The sequence below is a fragment of the Aquarana catesbeiana genome, linkage group LG01 (genome assembly GCF_042186555.1).
Source record: "Aquarana catesbeiana isolate 2022-GZ linkage group LG01, ASM4218655v1, whole genome shotgun sequence".
Taxonomy (NCBI): Eukaryota; Metazoa; Chordata; class Amphibia; order Anura; family Ranidae; genus Aquarana; species Aquarana catesbeiana.
Genome location: NC_133324.1, coordinates 875,176,997 through 875,195,639, shown reverse-complemented (window position 1 = coordinate 875,195,639; position 18,643 = coordinate 875,176,997). Strand labels below are relative to the sequence as shown.

Genomic DNA, 18,643 nt, shown 5'->3' with positions numbered 1-18,643 from the left:
GATTTAACCACTTCAGCCCCTGAAGGATTTGCCTCCTTAATGAACAGGCCATCTTTTGCGATACGTCACTGTGTCGCTTTACCTGACAATTGCGTGGTCGTGCGACGCTGCAGCCAAACAAAATTTACGTTCTTTTTTCCCCACAAATAGAGCTTTCTTTTGGTGTACTTGATCACCTCTGCAGTTTTTATTTTTTGCGCTATAAACAAAAAAAGAGCGCCAATTTGGAAAAAAAACACAATATTTTTTACTATAATAAATATCCAAAAAAAATAAATAAATTCGTCCTCATCAGTTTAGGCCAATATGTATTCTTCTACATATTTTTGGTATTAAAAAAAAGCAATATGCGTATATTGATTTGTTTGTGCAAAAGTTATAACATCTACAGAATAGGGGATATATTTATGGCATTTTTAATATTTTTTTTTTTTTCACTACTAATGGCGGCGATCAGCTATTTTTAGCGGGACTGTGACATTACGGCAGACAGATTGGACACTTTTGATGCTTTTTTGGGACCGTTGACATTTATACAGTGATCAGAGCTAAAAATAGCCACTGATTACTGCATAAATGTCACTGGCAGGGAAAGGGTTAACACTAGGGGGCGATCAAGGGATTAAGTGTGTCATAAGGAGGTGTTTCTAACTGTGGGGGGATGGGACTGACAGGGAGTGGAGATAGATTGCTGTTCCTGACTACTAAGAACAGCAGATCTGTCTCTACTCTCCTGACAGAACAGGGATCTGTCTGTTTACATTGACAGATCCCCGTTCTGGCTCTGTAAGGAGCGATCGTGTGTCCTCTTAAAGCGGCGACGTACACCTACGGCAGTTTGCGCAGCCGTGCCAACCTACCGCAGTATAACTGCGGCGGCTGGTCGCTAGGAGGTTAAATCAAATCCACCCTGATTCTTCCCAATGAACACAAGTGTAAGGAGCATTTTTACCACTGACATAACACTAATGTATTATGAGTTGTAGATATGGAAATTTTAAGCAGGGGTTCCCTAAAACAGGAGCATTATTTCTAGGGTCCCTCTGTTTTGAATAGGTTGAGAAAGGCTGTGCACGCAGGTATTGCTGCACACTGTATTCAATTCCAATGTAAGGTAAATGAAAGACAGCCTTCAGCTTAGATCCCAGCCCATTGGTCACGCCCCCCTGACATGTTTCACACACATTGGGCTTCATCAAAGAGGCACCGATCTGTTATGGTAAAGAGTGGTTACGCAAGGGACCTAAAAGTTACCAGATGTTATACCTCCACAATAAATACTCAGTGCTTTTATAAGCTATTGTGTACTATGATGGCCTGCTTGCTATTTTTCTCTTTCGTGTGGAAAACATCAAACCATTACCTCACTGTACCTGTGTGAGAACGTTTGTGCAGCCCCAGGTTGCTGGGGTGTTTGAAGGTCTTGCCACACAAGTCACACGCACAGTGCTTGGGTACCGATACACCTGCATCTTCCAAATTAGGGCTTTCCGCTCTTTCCACCTCCACATCCTGAGCAATGTTCTCAAGCATTTCACCGTCAGCTTCTTTTTCTAGAAAGGTCTTTTCTGTATTGTCAAGCACCTCATTGGTGAACACCGTTTCCTCTATAGTGTTCTGCAAGACCCCGATCGGCTGAGCTGACTCTTCTGCTGCCTTCTGAGACCTGAGAAAGTTCAATTTCTTAAGGTGAATGGCTTTTTTAAGTCGCATTTCTGTAGGGAACTGCAGCGGTGGGGCTTCTTGATCCTGGGAGGAAACAAACGTATGGGAAAATGCAGGCAAAGTTTCCAGAGGTAAAGAATCCGATGGAGCCAGTATCGACCCAGAGGAAGTCAAAGTCCATGATTGTGATTCTGTCAAATTAGACTCAATGGTGGTCGTCGTAGCTTGTTCTGCTGCTTTTTCTGCATTCTCCTTGTAGAACAGTTTACTGTAAAAGTCCCGCAGTTTGTAGGGCTGACCATACTGCTTTAACTGAAGTTCTTTATTACTTGAGTTGACAGTGACAGATGTGGGTTTAGGGACCTCAGTTGAAGGGACACTGCCCTTATCAGGCAACAAGGGCTGGGAATGTCTGGCCTCTGTTACTGTATCTTCCAGTATTGGAGTGCTTAGTTGTTCGCTGGATTCAGAGTTAGTAAATGCTGGGTAATTGCCCGGTAAGGGTTCCGAGTTGCTACATGGAGTAGGAGTCACAGACTCCACATTTGTAGTCAGTTTTAAAAAACTGTAACACATATTCAGGACGTTTTGTACTTGGAGGCACTGTGCAATGTCCAGCATAGCTTGTATGTTATCATTATTCAAGTCAAGATGTGAGGTGTACATGAAGTCCAGGATTTGACCTATGCCTCCAATATTCTTGATGTCCAAGTGAAAGACATCATTTTTCTGGACTGAGGTATTCTGAAACAGAGATCTGTGGAAGGAAAAATCAAGAATGGTGTAAGTTTAGGATCCCACACTCTTTTACAGGTCCTCTTTGACTATTCGTAACCATCAGGGTTGCAAAGATTTTATTTATAATAAATGCTGAAGGTTATCAGACATATTTTAGCAGTGGGAGGAAGGACACAAGGATTTTACACCAGTAAGGGTTACTTAAAGCGGTTGTATTGTCTGCTTGGTCATTTTTACCTACAGGTAAGCCTATAATAAAGCTTACCTGTAGGTAAAATGAGTATCTCCTAAACCTGCATGGTTTAGGAGATATTCACCTTGCATGCAGCCGCTGACGTCAGCGACGAATACACAGTGAAGGTCCGCAGTGAAGGTGCCGGAACGGAGTGACGTAATCGCGGCTCTGGCCACTCACAGCGCTGGAGCCGCAAACCTGGAAGAGATGCTGAGGGAACATGTCAGCTCCCTTAGCGGTGACTGGGCGGCCCTGTGGGAGCTTCCTTCTAAGGTAAGTATTTCATAATTATGCCTTTGCCTTACAGGTTTTTGATTCTTTGTTTTTTGGGCATACTGCATTAAAACAGTATTAAACCCAAATGCAAACATTTATTATATTGCAGCTTACCAACTCTTAGATGTCGTGGCTGCATTCATTTTCTTTTTTTAGACTTTATTTCTTCTCTTTTCATCTGGTGATCCAGCCAGTAAGTCTGTTTTTCAACATACAGCTCTCTTGCAGTTACAAGGATGAGACAGACCATTTAACACTGGCAGGGGTGCTGTAAATGGTCAGCTTTTATTTATTTATTTATTTAGGTAAAGTCATTATCCCAAAAAAGAAAATAAATTGCTGTAACTGATCATAAAGTATGAGCTGGAGTTTGGCTTTAATATGTTAGTGTATTTAAATCTGCTAATGTGTCTAACACTTCCCTCCCCCCAGACTGAAAATGCTGCTGTCCAAATCTGCCCCCTGTGCTCCTTCATCTAGATTGGTGTCTGTTTAATATAGGAGGTGTGTTACTGGCCAGATCACCAGGAGAAAACAGAGGGGGGAAAAAAAAGCCTAAAAAAAGAAAATGCAGCCACCACATCTAATAATTGGTAAGCTGCAATATATTACATTTTTGGTTCTGGGCTTAATACCACGTTAAAGTGTATGTTACCACAACAATGATGATTGCTTATACGTGTTGGCTTGGTCATAAAAACGTTTTTTTTATTATAAAAAAACATGCTCTGTGCAATGGTATTGGTGTGGTTATCAATAAAAGGTACATAGAAATTACGTACAAGTGATTTTAGTCAGTAATTGTAGTTTTCCATGTTGCTCCTAACTTGCTACTGACTTTGAAGCTACTGTGATTACAAATGAGGAGACCCTCCCAAAATGGAGAGGTCTATTTTGGGTAGAAAAGGGTGATTTTGCTCCATGCCTAGACCTCATCACTGTCCGGAATCCCATGAAATCATGTTTTAATTGCATATGAATGTACAGTAATACTTTGGTTTGCAAGTAACGCAGAATACGAGCTTTTTGCAAGACAAACATTTTTTTTTTTTAATTTTGACTTGATATGCGAACGCTGTCTTGATATAAGCGTAGTAGTTTTAATGTGAATAAAAAAGGAATTACATTCACAATGTTAAGGAGTCTGGTGCTCATCCATGTAAAGCCGCTGGTGTATATGTACAGTAAAGCCGTTGGTGTACAGTATACATTACTGTATGTGGCCAGAGATCCGAGGGCGCTGGTGGCTCCCAGTGCTTTCTGGAGAACTCAGAGCACCCGAAAGTGTCAACAGATCTCCGGAAGCACTGGGAGCCACCAGCGCCCTCGGATCTCTGGCCACATACAGTACTATATACTGTACACCAGCGGCTTTACTGTATGGAATACAACAGCGGCTTTACATGGATTAACACCAGACTCCCTAACATTTTGAGTGTAATTCTTTTTTTTAACATTAAAACTTTGATCCATCTTTTTTGTTTTTCACCACAGAGGTACTGTTAAGTACTGTACAGTATTCCTACCATTGATATGAGCTACAATACAGTATTTTGAAGTGCAGGTTAATTTGTTTTACTTTTACAGTACACTTTATACTGTATTTTGTATTGCAGTAATCATTTTTATATAAATAAATGGTTGTGGAACGAATAGTCTGAGATTCCATTATTTCTTATGGGGAAATTCGCTTTGATATACGAGCGCTTTGGATTACAAGCACATTCCTGGAACAAATTATGCTGGCAATCCAAGGTATTACTGTACCTAATTCAACCAATTATGTGGCATGCTAAATAATAAGTAAACACAATCACTTAAAGGAGAAGTCCAGTCTGAGCTTTTTAGGCTGGGCTTCTTCTCTGGGCCACAGGAGTGCAATTTGCTTTGCACTCCTGTGACCCGTTTTCAGCGGAGAGCGGTCTGAAGTCCGCTCTCCGCTGACATCACTGCCATCAGGTGAGGCAGCTCGTCATCCCGACTTCCCAAGTCTGGATCCACCAGCTGCCTTGATTGCCGCTTCCCGCCCCTCCACAGTTTAGCACTCCAATGAGCGTGGAGAAACAGAGAAGAAAGTTGCTGACTTCAGCAGCTCTCCTCTCTGGGATCTGTAAAAACCGAGCCATCGGCGGTGTTCGGTGGCTCGGTTCTCAGTACAGAGATGGCGGAGGAGAGATGCAGCATCGTCCTGATGCTGCATATCCACCTAGGTAAGTATGAATTAAAAAAAAAATACTTCTCTTTTAAATTTGTTATAAGCTTTCACATGTTAAAGCGGAGTTACACCCAAAAGTGGACCTTCTGCTCATTTGTCTCCTCCCCCTTCCGGTGCCTTGGCACATTTGAAACCTTTTGGGGGAGCGGATACCTGTCTTTGACAGGTACCCTATCCCCACTTCCGGGAGACCGGGCCGCGGCGCATTATGTCAGCAGCTCGGCTCCCTCCTCCTTCCCCAGCAGCCGGGCCAGTAGGAGAGCGCAGCGGTTCCTCGCACATGCGCAGTAGGGACCCGGCGTGAAGCCATAATGCTTCACTACCGGGTTCCCTTACCGGAAATGGTGGCAGCAGCACCCAATAGCTGATGGAAACATCAGCTGCGGTGCCGACATCGCTGGACTCCAGGACAGGTAAGTGTCCTATTATGATATTAAAAGTCAGCAGCTGCAGTAGTTGTAGCTGCTGGCTTTTCATTTTTTATTTTTGCAGGGGTGGGCGGACCTCCTCTTTAATGTGACATTAAAAGTCTATTTTATTCATAAAACAGATAATAATAATAATACTAATATAACAGATGTATGCTCTTTTTTTTTCTTAAAAAAATCCTCTTCATTTACAGTGGGAAAAAATGATTTGATCTCTGCAGATTTTGTAAGTATCTGTAAGTTTGCCCACTTATAAAGAAATGAAGGGTCTATAATTTTAATTAAATGGGTATTTTAAATGATAGAGACAGAATATCAACCAAAAATCCAGAAAAAAATCCATGATACATATGTTATAAATTGTGTTGCAGTTCATTGAGTAAAATGAGTATTTGATCCCCAAGCAAAACATGACTTAGTACTTGGTGGAGAAACCCTTGTTGGCAAGCACAGAGGTAAGAAGTTTCTTGTAGTCGATTACCAGGTTTGCACATATATCAGGAGGGATTTTGGTCCACTTTTCTTTACAGATCTTCTCAAAATCCTTAAGGTTTTTTGGCTGGCGCTTGACAACTCGAAGGTTCAGCTCCCTCCATAAATTTTCTATAGGATTAAGGTCTGGAGACTGGCTAGGCCACTCCATGACCTCAATGTGCTTCTACTTAAGCCACGTTTTGTTGGTATGTTTTGGGTCATTGTCATGCTGGGAGACCCATCTACGACCCATCTTCAGTGTTCTGGTTAAGGGGAAGAAGGTTCTCATCCAAGGTTTTACAATACATGGCCTCATCCATTAGCCGCTCAATGTGGCAAAGGCGGCCTGTACCTTTAGCAGAGAAACAGCCTGAAAGCCGTGCTTGACTGTAGGGATGGTGTTCTTAGGGTCATAGTCAGCATTTTTCTGTCTCCAAACACGGCAAGTTGAGTTAATGCCAAGGAGCTTAATTTTGGTCTCATCTGACCACAGCACTTTCTCCCAATCCTTCTCTGAATCATTTATATGTTCATTAGCCAACTTCAGATGGGCCTGTACATGTGCCTTCTTAAGGAGGGGGACCTTGCAGGCACTGCAGGATTTCAATCCACAACGACATATTGTGTTACCAACGGTTTGTTTGGTAACTGTGGTCCCAACGTCCTTAAGATCATTCACAAGCTCCTCCCATGTAGTTCTGGGCTGATCCCTCACTTTTCGGATGATCATCCTCACCCCATGAGACTTTGAGGATTGAGGGTTATTTTGTATTTCTTCCATTTGTGAATATTTGCTCCAACAGTTGTCTCCTTATAACCAAGCTTCTTGCTGATGGTCTTGTAGCCCATTCCAGCCTTGTGCAGGTCTACAATCTTGTCCCTGACGTCCTTTTGACAGCTCTTTGGTCTTGCCCATGATGGTGAGGTTAGAATGGAAGAAAGAGATTCTGTGGATAAGTGTCTTTTATACATATAGTTGTAGAGTTGTTGTTAGGAACACCTTCTTAAATTGACAGGACTAATCTGTGTACCACATGAGCACATACTGTAGCCAGTCTGTGGGAGCCAGAATTATTGTTGGTTAATAGGGTATCAAATACTTGTTTTACTCACTGATCTGCATCTCAATTTATAACATTTGTTTTATGTGTTTTTCCTGGATTTAAAATACACCTATGATAAAAAAAATAGCCCATTAGTTTCTTTGTAGTTGGTCAAACTTACAAAATTTGCAGAGGATCAAATAATTATATTCCCAACTGTATTTTTGAAATTGACATTTGGCTGCACCGATTCTACATGCCTGTGCTGCCAGAACCTATGTTTGTGTAACGCTCTGAGCACCACGTTTTGAGCACTGCACACACAGGCAAGGAAGAGAGGCATGGATTTTGCTCTGCGTTTCCCTCTCATTTTTACAGCAACTTTTTTGGACCATTTTGTATAGAAAAAAAGGACATCAAATTCCAATTTAATCCACTTTAACCCCCTTCTGCCCAGTCCCAGCAGCCCTTTAACTGGCTTTTTTACGGCAGTGGGCATGACAGGCTTCCAATTAGGTGATCACTGTGATTGCCTGTCACAGTGGTCACCCAAATGGGGACCTGTCCTGCCAATTCCCGATCAGAACAAGAGACCAGGAGCTCTCTGTGACAACAAACTCACTATACTGTAACCTCAGCCATCTTGGTCGAATATGTGCCACGTGTGGGCATTAAAGACCATCCTCATTGCTGCAACACATGTGTGTTCTGTGGTTGGCAAGCAGTTAAAGTAGAACTAAATGCAAAAGTTTTTTTCTTTAATTTTGTATAGAGTAAGGGAGGCTTATAACCACTGTCATTTTTTTTTTTGCCATCTGTCCCATTGGGTGGATTTCCCTTTACTTCCTGTCCCATAGCCAAAACAGGAAGTGATAGTAAATCTCTTCAAAAGGTGAGGGAATCCATGGTTGTCACTAGGATCACCAGAAATAGTGTCCCTGTTGGAAGGCTTCCCCTCTATTCCTGTTCTGGTGACAATTCAAAATGTGGGATTTTCTTTGATATTCAAACTTGATTATAACAGTAAAAAGAATAAATAGAGAGAATGAATCTCCCTAACAGGGGCACAGACAGCAATAAAAACCTGACAGATAATCCCTCTCCACTTTATCCAAAAAGAAAAAAGTTTTGTCTTTAAATTGGTTGCTAACCCATGCAACCACCTTTGAACAATCCACTCTGCTATATTAAACAATGCCCCCAGTGTATTTGCTTTTTTATTAAAAAAAGCCGCTTTATACCTGATTTCATAGCGCAGATCGGGGATCACAAGACCCGCCGCCTCTCTCCTCTCTCAAGTTGACAGCTCCAGCAGGTGGGGCTGGAAAACCCCCACTCATGCCAGCCAGGAGGAGGAGAGGAGAAGAAAGGCAGCGGGCCACTGACTGCTGATGGGCACTTTGAAATTAGGTATAAAGCGGCTTTTTTTCTAAAAAAAAAAAAATACACTGGGGGCATTGTTTTATATAGCAGAGGGGATTGTTCAAAGGTGGTTGTATTATGAGAGCAGCAGGAGGGGAGGATTGTGGAATGGACAGAGCTGACAGGCAGGGAGGGGAGGGGGGGAGCACAGAGCAGGGCTGTGGATGTCGGAGGCACGAAAACTGACCACGGTGTCAGGGCTCAGCAGCCATGACAATCCGTGGTCAGTTTACGGGGGGGGGGGGGGGGTGGAGGCAGAAACTGCCAGGTATTACAAGTGATAGAAGGAGCCAAATTACACAGCACAAGCACTGTGCTGTATAACATGCTTTAAGAGAACAGGATCCACTTTAAATATTTACAGTATATATTACTTTAAGCTCCTCTAACAGTACTTGTTCAAGAGGATGGATATTTAACCAAAGCTGTTTGAAAGGAACTCTGGCACATTTTTTTTTTAATTTTACCTTAGGTTCACATTTATGCGGTGCGGGACACCGCATGTAACGGATAGGAATTGCACCGCATTCCCATTTAAAATCACGTGAAATTCTTTTCAGTGCAATTTGAGGCCATTCATTTTGTATAGGTTCAATGCGCACCATAGAAAAGAGGTGCAGGCATCTTTTTTTGTGCCGCACCAGAATCAGATTACATGGTGTTCATACCCATATGATCAGATTCCTTCAACTGCACTGCGTTTTGCAACCTGTTTTGGGGTGTCATTAATTTAACATTGACACCGGTGGCAGATCGCATGGATGAAGTGCGATTTTACTGCGGTGCGGGAAATTCTCAGGATTTTCAGCGTTTCTGGCACTGCATATATGTGAACCGGGCTTAGACAGCATGTGAAAGGAATAAATCAGAATTTTACTGCAGCCTGTGACCCCCTCACTTACTGTGTGGTCACTTGGGCAGAAAGCAAAGGGAAATCTCATGGACAGGGTCAGAGCCTGCAATAAAATTCTGACCCTTCCCCATTCTATCCAAAACGAAAGTAAAACTTTTTAGCATGAGAAACATAGGTGTATTCTCTAAGGCAAAATGTCATGACACTGAATTAATCTGCTCCATACCTAAAGTACTGGCTGAAAGCTGCCAGCACATTTTTATGTGCTTTAAAGCAGACTCCTTTTACCACCAGCATGCAGTCACACAGCAAGCCCTGGATCCTTTGCTCATGCAGCTGCTGTAGAAGATGGCAACTGTGACTTGCAGTCCTGTCCATTCTGGAGCAACATTTGCTCACCCTAGAAGAAGATGAGAATGGTTATCCGTGGCACAATACACAATCCCAGCAATGCAATATAAATGTGTAATTTTAAGCTGCTGTGCACAGTATTGTGAAGGTCACAATTTATAACCCCCTTCAGGTCTCACACATGTATACCTCTTATGGACCAGAGCAATTTTTACATTTCACATATCAGCCTTTTGATTTGGTAGTAACTATTATTATTTCTAGTACAGTAGGAAGTCTTGCACTTAATTTTTGTTACAAAACATTTGAAACATTTTTATGTTAGAGACAACATAAAAGCAAATGACAGAAATTTAAATATGAATGGTACAAAAAAAAATAAGCAAAAGCAAAGGGGAGAAGGGAAATAAGGGGTAAAGCATTTGTAAAGGCTGAAGATTTTTCTCTTCATGCATTCTATACATGAAGGTAAAAAACCTTCAGTGTGCAGCTTCCCTCTCAGCCCCCCTAATACTTACCTAAGATTGATCTTGATCCAGCAATATACACAAGCGCAGTGGCTCTCTAGGGTCTCTGGCTCCTCACTGGCTGAGATGCAGCAGCCATTGCTCCTGCTGCTATCAATTACTACCAGTGAGGTGGGAGGGGTGGGTCTGAGTCACGCTCTCTGTGTCTTATGGACACAGAGAGCTGGCTCGGGGGTGAGCACGCACAAGTGTATCATGTACCGGGTGCTGGAGGCCAATGGAGAGAGGGCTACCCTTGTGGCTAAGTTCCGGACTCCCCTGGAAGTGAGACAGGAGGAGTCGGGCAGAAAGTAGCACAGGTCGCCTGCGGAGTTGCTTGCAGGAGGATTCAGGGATCCTGCAGATGTAATGAGCAGAGACTGCAGGCAGATGGCGCCTGTGAGGTGTGGCAGGTTTGCAGATTCACAGCGTCAGAAGAATAGTCAGTACAAGCCAGGATCAGGAGCCAGGTGAATAACAGAGCAGACAAAGTCAGGTGGATAGCCGAGATCAAACACAGAAGCAGGCAGAGGGTATCCGTAAGACAAGCCAAGGTCGAAGACTGGAGCAAGCAGGAGACAGGTCAGGAACAAGCCGGGTCTGTAACTAAGGATCACAGGAGCATGGGAACATAGGAACACAGGTAACAAGCTGATGATCAAACAGCATTTCAGCCAAGGGCTGGCTTTCTTATAAAGGCCCATGTGATGTGCTGGCGGAGACGCTGGGTCCTAGACATGTCTCCTGCCCTGACAGACGCTGGGTCCTAGAGTCCCCCTCCTGCCTGACAGTGCCCCCCCGATGGGCCGCCTCTGGCTGCCCATTTGGGCAATTTTTTCTGGGTATTTGGCCCGAAACTATCGGAGGGGTCTGGGGGCATGTACATTGGCTTCCGTTTCCCAGGAGCTTTCTTCGGTTGGATACCCTTTCCATTTAACCAAGTATTGGATCTTCTTACCTCGCTTTCTGCAATCTAGAACAGATTCCACCTTGTATTCCGTTTCCCCATCAACAGTTACTGGTGGCGGAGGTGGTTCCACTCTACCTGGGAAAGGATGCGTAATGGCAGGCTTGAGGAGAGAGGCGTGAAAGACCAGGTGAATCTTGTATGAATCAGGAAGAGATAATTTGAAGGCCACTGGGTTTATTTCACGCATAATTGGAAAAGGACCAATATATCTTGGCCCCAACGTCTTTGAAGGGCATGGCAGCTTCAGGTTGGCAGTTCATAGCCATACCTCATCCCTGACCTTAAAGGATGGATTGCCCCTTTGTTTCTTGTCGAAGAACCTGTTGTAGTTGGACTGTGCCTCCGGTATACATTCTTGGAGGGTTTGGTAGTTTTGTTGTATAAAGGCGAATCTGTCCTGCACTGCAGGTACTGCTGATTCAGGTATGGTTTCTGGCAGGGCTGAAAGGTGGAATCTGTAGTTGGCCCAGAATGGAGACTGGTTGGTAGCAGAGTGTAATGAGTTGTTGTAGATAAACTCTGCCAATGGAAGGAGAGAAGCCCAATTGTCTTGGGAAAAAGCTGAGAAGCAACGTAAGTACTGCTCCAGGGCTTGGTTTGTGCGCTCAGTTTGCTTTGGGGATGGTAGGCTGAAGAAAGGCAGAGTTCCACACTCAGGGCATTACAGAGAGCTCTCCAAAACCTGGGAGTAAACTGTACCCCTTGATCCGAGACAATGTTGTTGGTTTAAACCATGGAGTCTCACAATCGCTTTGATGAACATGTGGGCTGTCTCTGCAGTGGGATGGTGTGCCAACCATGGGCAGGAAATGGGCCATCTTTGACAGGGGATCCACCACCACCAAGATGGTAGTGAATCCTTCCGAGAGCGGAAGATCCACAATGGAATCCATGGGGATCATCTCCTATGGACGGTTAGGGACAGTTAAGGGTCTCAATAATCCCCAGGGCTTGCCACCTTTGCTGCGTAGGCACACAGTGCAGGATCTAACATAGCCTCTACAGTCCCGACCAAGGTTGGGCCACCAGAAAGACCATTGGATGAGCTCACTAGTTTTACAAGCCCCAAAGTGACCGGCTAACCTGTGATCATGGAATGTTTTAAGAACTTGAAGCCATGCCTTCTGGGGTATGAAGACCTTATCCTCATGCCTGAGTAGTCCGTCCTGTCTTCTTAATGAGGATTGCTCTGTTTTGGGGTATGATGCAGAAGCCTGCTTGATAACTGATTTCAAGCCGGGCAGAATTAACAAAAAATTCTGGGCAGAAAGAATGGTGCTCGGGGGTGCAGGTTCAGTAGATTCAGGGAACATCCGGGATAGAGGGTCTGCCTTCCTGTTCTTGGATCCAGGTCTGTATGTCAAGTAAAAATTAAACCTTGAGAAAAATAAGGCCCATCTGGACTGCCAGGGCCTTAGACGCTTAGCAGACCTCAAATACTCCAGGTTCTTTTGGTCAGTAAAGATCATGACTGGGTGACTGGCGCCTTCCAACAGATATCTCCACTCTTCAAAGGTTACTTTGATTGCCAGGAGTTCTCTGTCACCTACATCATAATTCCTTTTGACCTGGCTTAGTTTTTTAGAACAGTAGGCTACTGGGTGCAGCAGGGTCTTTGGGCCCAGACGCTGGGAGAGCACAGCTCCTGTTGCTACTTCTGAAGCGTCTACCTCAAGAATGAAAGAGAGTGCTGGGTCTGGGTGTTGCAATACCGGAGCGGAGGTAAACAAGGTTTTCAGGCGTTCAAAGGCTGACTGGGCTTCCTGGTTGCTGAGTGATCGGAGAGATGATGGTTGAAAAGCCCTTGATAAAGGGCTGGGTCCTAGAGTCCTCCTCCTGCCCTCACAAATGCCCCCCTAGGAAGCAGGCCTCTCAGCTCCTCTGAGTCACAGTCCTATATGGGAGAAACATCTAGGAGGAGCTAGGATGGCAATGGAACTGTTCTGAGTGGAACCTGTCCTGTTAAACCGCTATATGGTCTTGGCCACCGTGCTGAAGCTCAGTGTCAGGGTCTTGGCAATCTTCTTATAGCCTAGGCCATCTTTATGTAGAGCAACAACTCTTTTTTTTCCAGATCCTCAGTGAGTTCTTTGCCATGAGGTGCCATGTTGAACTTCCAGTGACCATTATGAGAGAGTGAGAGCGATAACACCAACACAACACAAACACACCTGCTTCCCATTCACATCTGAGACCTTGTAACACTAACAAGTCACATGACACCGTGGAGGGAAAATGGCTAATTTGGCCCAATTTAGACCTTTTCACTTAGGGGTGTACTCACTTTTGTTGCCAGCAGTTCAGACATTAATGGCTGTGTGTTGAGTTATTTTGAGGGGACAGCAAATTTACACTGTTGTACAAGATGTACACTTACTACTTTATATGTAGCAAAGTGTCATTTCTTCAGTATTGTACATGGAAAGATATAATAAAATATTTACAAAAATGTGAGGGGTGTACTTTTATATTTTCATATATATATATATATATATATATATATATATATACACACATACATACATACATATATACACACACACACATATATATATATATATATATATATATATATATATGCACAAAGCTGCACTGACATGGCTGGACTGGGGCAAAGCTGCACTGACAAAGCTGCACTGGGGCAAGGCTGCACTGACACTGAAAAGGCTGCAGATGGACAGATAAGGCTGCATTGATGGGCATTTTAATGTAAGTTTTTTTCCTTAAACTTCCCTCCTAAAAGTTTTTTTTCCTTAAAATTCCCTCCTAAACTTGGGGTGCGTTATACACCGATAAATACGGTGTATATATATATATATATATATATATATATATATATATATATATATATATATATTTTTTTTTTTTTTTTTTTTTTGTATGAACTTTTTTCTCTTTCTTTTGAAAAATAAATTCATTATCTTTGATTTGATCTACATTCAATTACTATGAATTGCATAAACTTTATGGCACAAAAGCACTTTATTGAGTATTTGAGATTTCGGCCGGGTTTACACTATTGCGAATTGGATTTGGTTTCCCTGCATTCAATTTGCATGTCAGGAGATTGTGAACGGCTCTCAATGGAGCCAGATCACACATCCCCAGAGCGGCGCCAGTGCGAATTGCACAGGAATGCTGTGCGTCTTCTGGTCCATTTCTGGTCCGAATTCAGCCAAAAAGTCGGGCTGAAATTGGACCTGAAATGGTAAATGGAGAAGCACCAGACCCCCTGCTGTGAGCCACTCCTTGCGGCAGTGTGAACCGAGCCTCAATTAAGTCAAGATTGGAAAAATTGTTGGTGCTTACACTAATCGCACTGTATTGATTATATGATGGTACTTTGAAGATTATAGTATATATTTTATTGCGCAGGCACAGTTTTTCTTTTTATGTTGCAATACACAGGTGAAGTGTGAATACTATTTTTTGTGCCAGCAGCAGTATTTTATAGTTATATACTTTCGCTGGGCACATACTTGCTGGAGTTCTTTGTATAAACAAAGCAGCTTTCTTTGGGGGCACTCGGCAAGGGGGAGGGGCCCAGAGCGCTGGCGGGGGACCCGAGAAGAGGAGGATCGGGGCTGCTCAGTGCAAAATTATTGCACAGAGCAGGTAAGTATAATAACTTTTTTTTTTTTCAAAGCTTTAAAGTAGATGTAAACCCAATCACTAAAATCTTATTTAGGCTTTAAAATGTAAATGTAATTTCAAAAATCATTGCCAATCTTTTTAAATATGCAACTTTCGGTAAAATAATACCGGGTTATCCAGGCAAGTAAAAGTGGCTGCACTGACAAACATTGTACAGGCATGGTCCATTATTGTCACTATTAAGAAGCAGATCCAAAGGAACATTGAGATGAAGACACAGATTTTTTTTCATTATAAACTATCATCTAAAAAACCTATTTATCTTCACACTTCATGTGTTATCTCATCGTTCTTATCTTGGAATGAATGATCATCCTTTATGTTGTGAAGATTTGAGACTGGAAATAATTGGGTAGTTTAGCAAAAGGCACTGAACAGAGCTGACACCACTCAGTCCACAAAAAGCTGTGTGTCAGCCCACAACTTGATTTGGGACCTGACTGCATTTCTGACAGGTCAGCTGGTATTTTTCTATCCTTGGAAGGTTTTTAACCCGTATGTCATACATCAGCAGCAGAGGGAGTTTTGCACATACTTCTAGCTGCTACACACTTCTAATGCCCCGTACACACGGTCGGATTTTCCGATGGAAAATGTCCGATCGGAGTGTGTTGTCGGAAATTCCAACCGTGTGTGGGCTCCATCGGACATTTTCCATCGGATTTTCCGACACACAAAGTTGGAGAGCAGGAGATAAAATTTTTCGACAACAAAATCCGTCGTCGGAAATTCCGATCGTGTGTACACAAATCCGACGGACAAAGTGCCACGCATGCTCAGAATAAATAAAGAGATGAAAGCTATTGGCCACTGCCCCGTTTATAGTCCCGACGTACGTGTTTTACGTCACCGCGTTTAGAACGATCAGATTTTCCGACAACTTTGTGTGACCGTGTGTATGCAAGACAAGTTTGAGCCAACATCCGTCGGAAAAAATCCTAGGATTTTGTTGTCGGAATGTCCGAACAAAGTCCGACCGTGTGTACGGGGCATTTATGTCAGCAATCAGGTGGAAGTGATCAGGCGGCTTCCACGGAACATTGTAGCTCCAAGTGCCAGAGTCTGCGGCTGGGATGACCAGATATATGTAGCTACACAAGAACACGGGGACCAAACAATGTATAATGAAGTCAAATTTTTAACAGCGAGCAAAAAACCATGCAAACACCAGTAAATAGTGAACATAAACAAGTGACCCACAACCAAAAATGCCTAAGTAACAGAAACCTAGCAAACTAACTATTTACAATGTGAACAAATATGTACAATATGGGAAGCAAGGGTAACAGGGGTAATGCAAGAAAGAGGGAGAATCAGAACTGGGTACAGGAACAAGGCGAGCAGCAAGGGAACAGGATACAAGGATAGCACAAGAGCAGGATGGATCTGGCAGCAAGCAAGGCAATCAAAACACTGACACAAATTACAATAGCAGAGGTGGGACTTAAAGCGGAGTACCACCCAATAGTGGAACTTCCGCTTTAAGTACTCATTGCCCTCTTACAAGCCACATTTGGCATGTCACTTTTTACATGTAAATTTGGTTTTGACAGGTACTTCCTGCATCCATCATCTTGCTGCCTAGGTGACTCCTCCTCCCTAGGCAGCCCCTCCCTCTCTGGAATCTTCTGGCACACGTCACAGGTCCCAGAAGATTGCCTGTCCACTAGGAGAGTGAAGCTGTAAGCTGTCACAGCCAGGCGCCCACTCTTGCAGTGACGGCGTCGCGGAGATGAGGGGGAGAGGAGTGAGGCTTTGGGCGGCTACATCGCTGCACCATGGGACAGGTGAGTGTGTGTTTATTAAAAGTCAGCAGCTACACTTTTTGTAGCTGCTGACTTTTAATAAACTTACAAATGAGTGGAACTCCCCTTTAACCACTTGTTCTTTGTGGGTCTTTCTGCCTTTAATTTTGCTTTCAGCAAGTGAAATGCATGCTCAATTGGGTTGAGATCAGGTGGTTGATTTAGACAATTGCAGAATGTCACACTTCTTTTCTTTCAAAAGCTCCTGGGTTGCTTTTGCAGTGTTTTGGATCATTGTCCATCTGTACTGTGAAGCGCCGTCCAATCAACTTTGCTGCATTTGGCTGAATCTGGGCTAACAGTATATCTCTAAACACTGCAGAATTCATCTGGCTGCTTTTGTCTTCTGTCACATCATCAATAAACACCAATGACCCAGTGCCACTGGAAGCCATGCATGCCCATGCCATCAAACTTCCTCCACCATGTTTTACAGATGATGTTGTGGACATTTTGGATCATGAGCTGTTCCAAGCCTTCTCCACACTTTTTTCTTCCTGTCATTCTGGTACAGATTAATCTTAGTTTCAACCGTCCAAAGAATTCTTTTCCAGAACTGTTCTGTTTTTTTTAGATGTTATGGCAAAGTCTAATCTTCCTTTTCCAGTCTTCAGGCTTATGAATGGTTTGCATCTTGTGGTAAACCCTCTGTATTTGCTCTTGTGAAGTCTTCTCTTGATTGTAGACTTTGACAATGATACGCCCACCTACTGGAGAGTGTCCTTCACTTGTCTGGATGTAGTGAATGGGTTTTTTTTTTTATAGAGAGGATCCTGCGATCATCCACCACTGTTGTCTTCTGTGGACGTCCAGGCCTTTTTATGTTGCTGAGCTCCCCAGTGTGTTCTATCCTCAGAAAGTACCAAACTGTTGATTTGGCCACTCCTAATGTTGCTGCTATCTCTCTAATGGATTTGCTTTGTTTTTGAAGTCTAATGGGGCGTACACACGGTCGGACTTTTCAGCTACAAAAGTCCGACGGACACCGACGGACCAAATCCGGCGGACAATCCGATCGTGTGTGGGCTTCCCCGGACCTTCAGCAGACTTTTCCAGTCGCAAATCTGACAGACTTTAGATTTGGAACATGCTTCAAATCTTTACGTCGTAACTCCGCCGGCCCCAGAAATCCGCTAGTCTGTATGCTAGTCCGACAGACAAAAACCGACGCTAGGGCAGCTATTGACTACTGGCTATCAACTTCCTTATTTTAGTCCGGTGTACGTCATCACGTACGAATCTGCCGCAAGTCCGCCAAAAGTCTATAGAAAGTTTGTCGGACGGGCTGTCGGACTTTTGTAGCCGAAAAGTCCAACCGTGTGTACGCCCCATTACAATGGCCTGTAATGGCCTGACTTGCATAGACAGCTCCTTTGAACGCATGATGTAGGTTCACAGCAATAGATTCCAAATGCAAATACCACACTTATGCCCCGTACACACGGTCGGATTTTCCGATGGAAAATGTACGATTGGAGCGTGTTGTCGGACATTCCGACCGTGTGTGGGCTCCATCGAACATTTTCCATCGGATTTTCTGACACACAAAGTTTGAGAGCAGGCTATAAAATTTTCCGACAACAAAATCCGATCACGTCAATTCCGACCATGTGTGGCCAGTTCCTGGCGCACAAAGTGCCACGCATGCTCAGAAGAAATTCCGAGACGGAACAGCTCGGTCTGGTAAAATTAGCGTTCGCAATGGATACAGCACTTTCTTCACGCTGCAATGTAAAAAATGGTTTAATACAGCGCACTCTCTTCTTCTTTATAATGTGAGAAGAATGAAGTAGTTTTGCTGCTCATATTCACACAGACTTCTCACAAACTTCTTTCTTTATTATTTTTCGGGATTCCCTCAATATATTTTGATTTGTCACATCTGACCATTTTTTTTGTGGTTTGTTTTTAATTGTAAAAAATTTTTTTTCAAGGCTGTTTTTTTTTTTTACTTTTTTTTGCTTTTTATTCCAGAATATTTTTGTGTGTGTTTTGTGTGTCAAGTTAC

General features: G+C 43.3%; 1 protein-coding gene across 1 annotated transcript in view; it reads right to left on the bottom strand.

The window, feature by feature from the left end:
• Window positions 1-18,643, bottom strand: part of ZBTB49 (zinc finger and BTB domain containing 49) — a 91,934-nt gene that overhangs the window by 42,103 nt on the left and 31,188 nt on the right. Inside the window, exons 2-3 of the mRNA XM_073610181.1 lie at window positions 9,576-9,749; window positions 1,374-2,422 (exon numbers count right to left, since the gene is read on the bottom strand). Of these exons, the coding sequence (XP_073466282.1) occupies window positions 1,374-2,422; window positions 9,576-9,727 (1,201 nt within the window). The 5' untranslated portion in view covers window positions 9,728-9,749. The remainder of the gene's footprint in view (window positions 1-1,373; window positions 2,423-9,575; window positions 9,750-18,643) is intronic.